Source organism: Lathamus discolor, chromosome 5 (assembly GCF_037157495.1).
Source record: "Lathamus discolor isolate bLatDis1 chromosome 5, bLatDis1.hap1, whole genome shotgun sequence".
NCBI classification, from domain to species: Eukaryota; Metazoa; Chordata; class Aves; order Psittaciformes; family Psittacidae; genus Lathamus; species Lathamus discolor.
The window spans coordinates 98,974,908-98,987,105 of record NC_088888.1 but is presented as its reverse complement, the minus strand read 5'-3'; the positions used below and the strand labels follow the sequence as shown (position 1 = coordinate 98,987,105).

The window sequence follows — 12,198 nt, the reverse complement described above, 5'->3', positions numbered from 1 at the left end:
TCTGTTGCTTGATAAAAGTAAGCTGTTTCCTGTTCAAGCTGCCACGTTTCTCCTGCCTTATTGTTGCAAATGCTGGTTTCTAGTGTTGAGAGGTATAATTTGGCAGAGGCCTTCTTTGAACATACTGTATCGGTGGGATATTAAGTTATGCAACAACATGGAATGTGGAGTTGGTGCAGGATTGCTATTATTTTCCTCTGCCAGTCTAATTAGCAAGTTCTGTTCAGATTTTCTGATGAATCCTATTCTTCCATAAGCTTACTGAAGTGAAAGTTTTTGGAATGTCAGACTGTATTTTATTTAGTTTTTTAACTTTGCAGTTGGCACTAGCCACATTTGACTTTTACTACATCTCTTTGTAACTTACGTTGTCTAAACCCTAATTAAAATAAGGCAGAGAATTGGCTTAGCTTATAAATCAAAAATGTATATTTTTTTTATTACCTAAACAAATAAAACCCAACAGCATGCTTGTCTGTGTATATCTCATACTTATCCTAAGATACAGAAACATGTAGACTTTTTGATGCTTTTGTAAATCTTGCATGGAACTCAATCTTTTATAATCCTATCCTTTTTTTTTTTTTTCTTTTTTCTTTAAGGAAATCCTTGGAGGGCCTCATGCAGCTGAGCAGCACTATGATGCTGAATTCTTCAAGAAGTTCAGAAATCAGAATATTGTACTTTCAGCAAGAACTTATGCTCGGGTATTAATATTTATTTTGATAGACTAATTTTGTTTTGGTATCGATTTCTGCATTTCAGTGCATTTTTCCCCCTGTGAACTTGGTTGAGTCTCAGTGGGAGTTTAAGAGGTAGGAGGTATACTTGTTTGATTGTAAATACATATATTCAGTGACCCTGAAATAATTTTCTTTATTGCGAAAGATAATATTGAAATCAAATATTTGTTGCATGACCTAAGCTTACATTTCTTGCTCTTTTCAGTCTAAATCAGTCTTAAGCTAGTTCTGCAATTTAATGTTTTGCCTTTTAGGAGAGCAATGTCAGAGCCCTGGAAATTTTGTTTACTTTCCATGGATCAGCTGTACTTCCACACAGACAGACAATTCTCTCCAATTTTCCAGAGACTACTTCACCACATGAATATGCTTTCTTGTTGCCTGAAGCTTGGTAAGGATGCATCAATAGATACCCAGAAAGATACTTAGGTTGTTGAGCCTTGTATTATTCTAATCAAAAAAGCAGCTTTGTTTGTATATTCTTGACCAGGGTTTGTTTTCTGCTTTACTTTGTTTCACTCAGAGCAGCTTTGTGGTCTCTTTTGGTTATTGTCGGAAAACTGGGGACTTTAAATGTTCTTGTGTCCATTACACATAAGATGAAGCATGGCCTTTTCTGACCCAAAACTGCCCACATTTTCACAGGTGTAAGTCCAAGTGTAACTGGTTCGTAATGACAGGCAACATTAGGAAATGAATAATAGAAGTGTGTAGCTTCCCGGAAGCAGTTATATTTTTCTGCATTTTTTTTTTTTAAATGTGAAGATTTTGAAATTGAGCAGTCAGTAACTTCATAATCATCAATCTTTTTCTTACCGTTTCTTACACGTTTGGTTAGGTAGAATTATGAAAAGCTTTATACTTTCCTTCCAACCCTTGGGATTCTGTGATTCTGTGATTCCTGCTCTTTCATTTCAGTATAAATTGTTAGTTTACTGTCAATTTCATATACATTTCTATAGGAGAGTCTTCCTTGAACATTGTTGGAATAATGTTCTGTGTATTAATTGGAATAATTTTTTTGCTTCTAGTGTTTCTTTTAAACACTTTAATTATGAAATTAGTTTTGAAGTGTATTGTTCAGTACCTATAAAGAACTGGGCAGATTTCATTATTTAATATTTTACAGTAGGACTTTGAACCCTTACTTCAGAGGGATAATTTTTGAAGTAGCTAATAAAGTTGGGTTTTTTTTTTTTTGTTTTTTTTTTTTTTTGTAGTCTTCCAGAATTACAGTTAAGTTTTATACTTCAAAGTTTCGGTAGTCCCATTTGGATAGTTCTGCATGTAAAAGAGGGGGTTTTAATTCATCAAGTTACTCCCCTGAAATTTTTCCTAGCTTATAGTACTTATAACTTTTGTCCTTTCTGAGTAGAAGTTTGCCTTTATTTCATGATACCCAATACTTAACAGTGCCCGTTTTATAATGTTGGTTGTATTAGGAACAGTTATGTAGTTACGGCGTGAAAACACTTGTTTTAATCTTTAAGGTAACAGTTAGGACAATGAAGAGAAATCAGTGTAGTGTTTATAAAATTGGTAAAATATATTCCAACTTCAGTTTTACAAGATCTGTAATGTGAGAGGGAGAGAAGAAGGATCTTCTTAAATGTGGTTATGATATTTTATTGGTGTTCATAAATAGGTTCCCCTTCTTTCTGAAAGGTTGTTTGTTAATGGTTTTGGTTTTTTATATTGTTGTGGTTGGTTTGTTTGTTTGTTTAAGAAACTGACTTATGTGCCAAGCGGCAAAATGACAGTTATAATAAAATATTTTACCAGTGATCTAGTAGTAAAGATGTGAAGTTATGGGTTAAGAACTTAATTTTGTCTGCTGTTGAAAAATGGATGTATATAGTTTGAATCTTTCTTCCTGCGGTAGACAGAACTTTTCAGTGCTATGACCAGATTCACAGCTTGCAGAACAGTTAATACTCTACTCTACTCTGCTCTTGTGAGACCTCACCTGGAGTATTGTGTGCAGTTCTGGTGTCCTCAACATAAAAAGGACATGGAATTGCTGGAACAAGTCCAGAGGAGGGCCATGAGGATGATCAGGGGACTGGAGCACCTCCCGTATGAAGACAGGCTAGGAAAGTTGGGGCTGTTCAGCCTGGAGAAGAGAACGCTGCATGGAGACCTCATAGCAGCCTTCCAGTACCTGAAGGGGGCCTATAGAGATGCTGGGGAGGGTCTCTTCGTCAGGGACTGTAGTGACAGGACAAGGGGTAACGGATTAAAACTTAAACAGGGGAAGTTTAGACTGGATATAAGGAGGAAATTCTTTCCTGTTAGGGTGGTGAAGCATTGGAATGGGTTGCCCAGGGAGGTTGTGATTGCTCCATCCCTGGCAGTGTTCAAGGCCAGGCTGGATGAAGCCTTGGGTGGGATGGTTTAGTGTGAGGTGTGCCTGCCCATGGCAGGGGGGTTGGAACTAGATCATCTTGAGGTCCTTTCCAACCCTAACTATTCTATGATTCTATGAATACTGTATATCTTTGAAATGTTTGTCTTTGGGCAGTTACAAAATGGGGATGAGACCAAATTCTATATATTCACATCACATATAAAAAGATAGTGTATATTTGATCTAAACTTTTTCTAAAACTGTTTCCCTGTTACAAAACTGCTAGCAGTACTTACAGTATTGCTATGCTCCCTAAAATTCTGTCTTATTAATAGAATTAAATATGTATTGATAAAATACCTGTTAATGAGAATACTGTACTAATGAAGTAGACTTAAGTTGTACAAAGTCACATTTTCTTATGATCTTAACAAGTTATTTTTTATTGGCTTTTTTTTTTTTTTAATGGGATAAGTCTCCCTCCCTCCTCCCCAGTCCAAGTAGCTTCAGCTTTTAGCAATTCTTGTTTTACGTTAATGAAAATGAATGCGTGAATCAAAGAGAATCGAAATTCTTGGTAATTTTAAGTGAGTTTATTTCGCCTTTAGTTCTAGCATTTTTTTGTATGGATTATTAGTATGAACAGAATTATTGGCATTCTGTAGTTACATAGTTGTTATAAAATCCAGTTTAAAAGAGTGTGCTATCTAGCTTACTTCTCTATAGAACACCGTATGCAGACATAATTTGTCTTAAAATAACTGATTGAACAAGGTTATGGTACAATTTACAAAACTATTTTATTCCCACGTAATAATAAAAAGTTGCAAGTACTGACTGTAATAATCTTGCAAGCAAAAGAAGAACATTGCAGAAATATAAACACCAGTATTTTAATAGGTAGGAAAAATGTCGGTGGTATTATCACTTAGTGTCTTTTCAGCTTATGAAGGTCGTAATTACAGGGGTCTTAGGATAAGGGGTGAGAATGACTCAATCTGTCTTCATGAACTTTGATTCTAGACAAATCTTATAAAGGTTTCTGAGTCAGGAAATGAATCAGTTTGGTCTTCCTTTTTAAATTTCACGCTGTTGTAGCTAGGAAGTAAGGTCCATGCTGCGTATCAGAAGGATTTTCTACTTTCAGCTGCAAAAAAGAGAGATCTCTCCTGTGATTTCTTTTTAACATTTTTTTTTTCCTTTCTGAAAATTCAATGCCATAATTGTCTGTACCAATAGATTCCAGTAGGGTAATTTGCTGCTGTGGTCCGTGTGATAAGATCACTAACAGGGACCATCTGCTTAATAGTGCCTATGTTAAAAGTAGAGCCTGCCCTGGTGGCCTTGCTTAAAGAGTGCCTTGTTCATGCCTTGTTGATGGTGGCTTTGCTGCTCAGCCTTGTGCAGCTGAGACCTCTTAATGTGTGCAGTGTGCAGCTCTGGAGGCAGAAAAGATTTTGGTGGAGGGAAAGAAAAAACAGACGATGGTTTGTGTTCTAGGTCTTCATATGTGGCCCTGTGTGTGTAGGATGAAGTAGTGCTGGGAGTTGACCTTGTGTCTGTGTACATGGAGCACTTTAAATGATGATCAGGTTGGTTTCCAGCTGGAGCTTTCTGAGGTGACACCTACCGTTATGGAACTCCACCACAGAACGCTGTGTGGTCTCATAGTTCCCCCATCTATAGGGGAATCTGGCTGAGGAGAAGCTCAAGATTGTATAGCAGGTGCTGCCTTGTCTATACATGAAACAGGTGACAAATTGGCATGTCTAGCTATTGCCAAGGCAAAAGCGTTGAAACAGTTGCTTACTGTACACCACCACCCACATGAATGCACATGGAAGTGCTGTATTTGAAGAATTTCATTACCTGTGTTTTTGTAAAGATTGCTTTGTAACTGCCATTACCTTTGGTCTGGAGCCTCCAGTTTAGCTGCAGAGAGTAATTTTTAAGTACCTACTGAGACAAATGTGTATTTTGCTAGTGCATTATGTAGTCATAAAGCATTTGTTTTTCTTGTTACTGGCACGTGCCATTTCCATTACGATGGCATTTAGAGACCAGTGTCACAAAAATTTTAAGGTCTTGTCAGTCAAGGAAGAGTCAGCATAACAGAAGAGGAAGTAAAAGGACTTTCTTTTTTCTGTCTTCTGGGCCAGGTTTTTAGGAAATATATAGATATTTTTTTTTCCCTGTATCAGCTTGTGAAAAGTCTCAAGTGACGGATATCCTTTTGTTTCTCAGTTTTGGCATGTGTTTTGTAGCTTAGCATCTTGAGGGGTCACTCTCAGAACTGTTCAGGAGGAGGTTTGTAATGTCTGAGCAGAGGGTTTATGTATTCAGGAGGCTCTTGAAAAGGACTGTGAGTTTTATGAGCTCAGCAGCTCCCGGAATTAAGAAGGAATCTGAAATAATAAGACGCATTGGTGCGTCTTACATGCCTGTTGGCCTCAAATTGGTATTGTGATAGACTTGACATTACTCAGGAATGTGTTTTTCCTGAATTGTGATTGTGATGTTTTCCTACTTCATTTCATATTATTTCTTAGCTGCTTTTATAATGATGCCTTCTGAATCTTTGCTGTCTCTTAGTCATTTGGATTCATGCTCCTTCGCAAGAATGCATCAGATGCACAGACTTCATCTCTTAAGACAGCTAGAGTGAAGGTGGTAAAAGTTTAGGTGTTCAAAGGAGATGATAGCTCTTTCTATTTTAATAGTTACATCTAGTGTTCTTAGTCTATAGTTAAGACTGTTGCCCTCAGGTTTTTTAAAGATAATCTTGGGGGAAAATAATGCTTTACTACCATTATAAATACATAACCAGAGTATATTGCCTTTTCTTTTAATTTTCTTTCCCTTGTAACTACATTCAGCTCCTATATTGTAACATTACCACTCACATGTTAAACTCACAGACGGTGGGGAAATGCAAATGTATGGTTCCCCCAATAGCCGTAAGTCTGCTATATTGCACATTACACTAGTTGCTACGTTAGAGGGAAGATTTTTACTACATCTTAGATGTTTCTGCTTTTTTATTCCTTTACTTTCTCAAATATTGGTTTTCAGTCATGGCTGAAAGTGAATTTTTACTGGAGAATGTGGATGTACTCCATCTGGCTGATGAACTGGGGTGGGAATCAAAATATCTTCTTAAAACTTAGTAAAGCTTTTAAAACCTGAAAATTTCCATGTAGTTGACTCTGATGTATGAACAGATAAATACTGCACACTTACACTAAGAGGTTCATAAGCAGTTAACTCTGCCTTTCCCTAATGATATCTTCTCCTGAACTAGGTTTTTAGTTACTGCCTGTGGCACTGCAGTTTCAATAAAGCTCTTAAAGCTTTATCTCTTCTCAATATGTGAATGTAAATGGGTTTGATGACTGAATGTCTGAAGAACTGTGTAATATATAGTCCTCATTTTTTTTTTTTTTTATATTACGTTCTCTTCTAAAACTGAACTGCCTTTTTTTTTTTTTTGGTGATGTTCAGAAATGTTTATGTTAATTAATCTGGTGGTCAGTTCTTCTTGTTTGAATTAATTTGTATAGTGCTACAATGAAATAAATAGGAAGGGGATAAGTTTTATATACACTTCCTTTGCACTATGGGAAAGAAGAAAAACAGTTTAGAGGTAGAGAGATCAATGTGCTTATTATTTTTGAGGATGTGTTTGGAGTTAAAAAAAAACCAAGCCAAACCAAAACCTCCGATCTTACCTTCCACTATGAAGTAGAAAAAATAACTTTTAAGGGAAAGATTAACTTGTCATAATAACATCCGTATTCCTGTCTGGATTGACTTGGTAGAAGCAGGGAAGGTTCTTGTGGTCCATGAAAAAATTGAAGCAGTGGTTTGGAGGAAGAAAAGCTCTCCTGCAAATTGGCGTATGTGGGGATCTGGAAAGCCGCAGGAGCAGCTCACTGCAGTCAGAAAGCTGCTGCAGAAAGTGAGCTGGCAAAACTACTGAGTTATTAGTCATGAGTTTTTGAAGAGGAGAAAGAACTTCAGGCTATTAGGGAGCTGTCGTTATGGAAGGAGGGAAGTTATACAGAAGCTGCTATGCTGCAGCTGAGCTGTCATTTATAGGGGACCTAGACAGGCAGAAGGGAGGAACAGGCCAGCAAAAGCCTTGGGGATTTCAAGAAGAAATACAAAATCCTGTTCCTGCAGCTGAAGAAACTTACAACAATAGAGACTGGAGACTGACTGACTGACTGACTGTAAAGCAGCTCTGCTGAAAAGGACCTGGAGGCCCTGGTGGGCACAAGCAGGGCGTAAGCCAACAGGGAAGGCCAGCAGCACGTCCTGCATGAACAGCCAGGAGATTGAGTAATCAGACTGTTGCACTGGTTCAACTGCATCTAGAATACTGGCTCCCAGTACGGGAAAGGCTTCAGTAAACTGGAGTGAACTCAGCAGAGAGCCACCAGGGTGATTGGGGATTGGAGCATTTTAAGGCTGAGAGATGCATGTGTTCAGCATGGAGAAGGTTTCAGGCAGGCCAGTAGCAGCCTTTGCGTACCATCCAATAGCATGTGAGCTGAACTGTGCCTGTGCTGTTTATCCACAGAACACTAAGATTTTCCCCGTTTCTGGCTTCTTCCTGTCTGACTTTTCCTGTCTTTTGCCTGCATAGTCTAGAACATAGTCCTTGGGTTACCTTTGCAAATCTTCTCATGAAAGTGTATTGTTGTCATTGTCTTATTGGTTTGCCATCTTTTTACGGGGGTAGAACAAAATTTTTTTCGTGAGCATTCATTACACTTTATAAATGTACAGTTCTGAAGGACTGTTTTCACTGTATCATGACAGCTTTGATCTTACTCAGAGTTCAGCTGTGTCTTTAAAAATAGTCCAGTTTGATTTTGTGAAAGCTATTGCCTCACAACTTAATTGTATACATCAAGGGAAAAAAAAAAAACCAGCACGGTGAGCTTCTAAACTGCAGTTGTGTAGTGGTGGTTGACTTTTCTGATATTCAGATTATTCAGTCTAGGTTCCTGTCTCCTCAAATTCTATTAAAGATTAAGCACATCATTAAAACCTAGCTTCATTTGTTTATGTGAATTCTGACATAACTTTTCTCCTCTGGTGGCAAAGTTGCTTAAAAAGACCTGTCAACACAATGAGCACAGCAGGAATTCTGAAAGGGAGTTTCCAGCAGCAGCCAAAAGCAGCTGGGATACTTTTTCCACTAGTTTATGCAGATCAATTTTTCCAAAATGTGTGGTGTTTTTTGCACTGTTTTAGGCACCAGCTGTACTTCAGTCTTGATTAATTTGTCACATGTGCTGTGGATATACTTGGAAAATAAAGAGCTACACTCTCTGCCCACTACTTCTATATCACATAGGTTTCCGGCTATTCAATATCAAATACATGCAATCAGTTATATTGTTGCATTTAATAATTCACTACTAAACTACTGTAATGGTAGAAAAGAATGTTTTCATGCAGTATGAAAAATGCAATACATAGATGTTTAAGGCTAAATATCTGGGATGCATTTCTTATTATATTTCATCCTCAGTTCTAGAATAATTGTGACATAATAAAACTGTTCCAGAGCTGTAATAATTGCAGAGCAAGAGGAATGAGAAATGATTTCCCCATTTGCTATTTGAGAAGATACAGACTTTGGATGAATGAGTTTCTGGATTAAATTAAAAAACTTCTCTTGCAGATCCTGCATATATATATCTGTATATATTAAATATAGGCTACTTTTCATGCCTCCATATCTCTATGTAGTGGAATTATGGAAGTGCTGATTTGAAGGTGAAGTCTAAAATTATTTACAGTGTACCTGTAGTAAAATATAGAAATCATAAATTCTGGTAAGTGTGCAAGTGTCATCAGGGGTGAAAGAATATTTGAATCTCAGGCTTTTATCTTCCTCTTATCACCAAATTAAATTTGAAATAATTTTGAAAATAAAATTGGGATCAAGCACATTCTTCAAAAGCATTGACTGGAAAACAAAACCATTGATGGAAGCGGTGCTTCATTTTTATATCTTTCGTATATAGCTTTGTCACCCCTAGCAGATCAATACTTGGTGCCTTACTTAAATGCATTATGTTCAGAACTATTCCAGTATGTGACACACAAGTTTTCAAATGCAGAGTTGTTCATAACGTTTTTGCTGATGATGAGATGTGATTTAAAAGAAAAAAAAAAAAAAAAAGCAAAGATTCATCTACTCTCAAAATATTTTTAGGAAAAAAAAACCCCAAATGCAAAACCTACTCTTAAAAAAGTGCCTTTCAGCAAAAAGATATTGTTTCATAGATGTGTTGGGGCAAACTGCCCAGCTGCCAAACAGTTTTGGAGTCTGGATTCGTTGTGCACACATTTATGAGGGAAAAGATTTTTAAAAAAATTCTCATGCTCAACTAGATGAGTCTTTGAGACAGAACTGCTTGAAGGAAAAAAAACCAACCCAACATGCCGTTGCTATTGGTAATAGAAAGAATGGGACTCTGACCTGAAAACTGAATTAGACCTTCCTTTTTGAAAGCCTGTCCTTGGAGAGAAAAATAATCTGTAGGTTTGAATAAATGCAGTTGGTAGGATAGGGAAACTACAATAGTATGGAGCTCTTTTGTCAAAGAGAAGAATGGGAAGAATTGCCAAGCCAATATAAACAATAGGATGAAAACAGCAATACAGGAAACGCCAGCTCCTTTTGAAGAAATGGAGTTGAATATCTCTGCAATTTGTCAATTTACTGGGCTCCAATCATATTTATTCTACTGCTGAAAAGGCAGGGAAAGTTAAAGCGGGGGAGAAGCAGTGCCTCAGAAAAAAACATGGAAAAAAAAAATACACCACACACACCAGCTAAAACCAGCTAATATTTGTGTAGAGTTACGGTATGGCACAGCTGATAGTTGCTTTAAATACGAAAAGAAGGCAATCTGCCTTAGTGATGGCAGTGATCTGTCCCCAGATCTGTAATTTCATGCAGAGTTAACCTGCACATGTCTCTGACCTCTGTGGGATTTCAGTTTCTACAACAAAACTACAAAGTTGTGCAGTATAATCAGAGAGACTAATGAATTCTGAATGGAGAAGAATAGAGTGTATGTTGCACATAGGGCAAGCTACCCATGCCTGCAGCATTCACCACTTCCAGCCCAGTTAGGCTGATGCACTGTGTGCAGGGTTGTATGTGGTGGATCGGGTGTGCCCCAGTTCAGCTGGATTTGCTGCTTGTTATAAAAAACAAATGGAAACCCTGCATGTATGTGTTCATGTATCTGTCTTTCTTCTTTGTCTCAGCTGTGTTTCTGAGTTTGCAGACTGCAGTGGCATTTTGGTACCCAAAATCCTTCTCAGCTGATTTGCTTCAATTTTAACAGCCACTTTTCCAAAGTTTTGCTGCTCTCTGTTCCCGCATGAGTCACTGGAGTTACTGATAATGGAAATTTGAGGGAAAAATAAATTTGCTAAACCATAAGTATCAGTTAAGAAAAAACCTTGTAAGAAATGGGGAGATAAATACAGCATTTTAATAATTTCCTTGACTTTATAAAGGATTCAGGTACGGGGGTCTTCCAGCCTATGCTGGTGTTGAAATTGTTTTATTCCATTCCTTGTATTTGAATTCAAATTTTATTTTTCTAAACTCTTAAGAATGAGAAAGGCATGGAGACACGAGTGAGTTACAAATTTTTCTTAGCATTCCTGAGAGTGTGAATGAACTTAGCAGTCAGCTCTGAATGGTCTGGGTTTTGCTGGAGTTTTTTTGTGTGAACTCATGATTTTTTGCTCACCAAGAAATGTATGTTACAACTGGCTTTCCATAATTGCTGATTTCTCAGGGATGAGATGTTTTTCAGTTGTATGTTTTTTTGATGTTGCTTTCTTTCAGAATTTAGAGGAGATAGATAGATAGTTACTAAGTGCTGCTCTGACTCTTTGTGAGAGCTTTAAGAATCTAAAATGTTTCTCCCAATTTATTCCTATGGTGAACTGAATACTTTCAAAATGCCAAATAGAGCCAGAATGGAAAATACTTCAAAAAGAATTTTCCATGGCTTGTCTATGCACCTTACTTAAAGGATTTAATTCTAACCTTGGAGTAGATGTTTTCCAGTCAAGATTGCATGGCATGATGATTCCTATGAACTGAAAAGTCTTCTCTTTAGCATTTCATGGTGGGGTCTGTTACTAAGCTTTTATTCAAAACTTTTGAAGTATGCTTATAGAACATCTTGAATTGATGTGTGTGGACACCTGTAAGTTTCATTCCTTCAAAATCTTGTGCTGAAAGATGACATTAGTCTTGGTAGATCTGGCCATAAGGCAAATGGACAACAGGAGGAGCCAAGGCAAAAAAATAGGTACAGGCAAGCACATTGCAACTTTTACCTGAAGGTTCTCAAGTATCTATAATATGTGGCTCAAATCTTCCTTAACTAGATATTTTCTAGACATAGAGAGTTTCATGACACTTTATTCCAAGAATTCTTTGTTTTTCATTCCAGATATGTGGTGTTTTATCTTCTGTGTCGTGCAGCGAGTAGTTAACAGCTTAGCTGCATATGCTGTACAAGAGTATCGGCTGTTTACTTTAAATGTTGCTCTGCTGATCTCATCAGTGCTTACAGTGTTGCAGGAAGTAAAGACAAGGAAATGCAATTTCCTATGTAAGTGAAATGAAAAAAAAATCGACAACTTGGTATCAATCTTAGTGTATTGATTGTTTTCTTTCTTTAAGGATTCTTCAGTCTCCTCTGGCTTTTACAGAAGGGATGATCACACACTACTTACCTTTGGTTATTCACATTGATTGTCTCTCTAGTTTCCAACTTTTTTCTATTGTACCTTATTGTGTAGGGTAGGCAGAGGGAGGCGTAGCTGCACATTGCTTCCTCACTTAATGGATTTTGGCAGTGAGGGGAAACGAGGAAGCAAAGTAACTGTCAAAGAGAGCAAACCCTGGGAACTCCAACTGAGAGAGATCTTTTTCAGCAAGCATTTTTTTAAGCAATAAACTTCTAGTTGAAGCTATAACCCATAATGGGGTATTGGAGAAGTTAATCCACGACTTCTGTTAATTGAAAAGGTTTCTATTTTAAGATGTACTTT

At 37.3% G+C, this 12,198-nt stretch overlaps 1 protein-coding gene across 1 annotated transcript in view; it reads left to right on the top strand.

Annotated features, from left to right (window-relative positions):
- The window catches only part of NBAS (NBAS subunit of NRZ tethering complex), a 182,627-nt gene that overhangs the window by 32,117 nt on the left and 138,312 nt on the right, over positions 1-12,198 (top strand). Inside the window, exons 20-21 of the mRNA XM_065681650.1 lie at positions 603-707; positions 998-1,134. Coding sequence (XP_065537722.1) covers positions 603-707; positions 998-1,134 — 242 coding nt within the window. The remainder of the gene's footprint in view (positions 1-602; positions 708-997; positions 1,135-12,198) is intronic.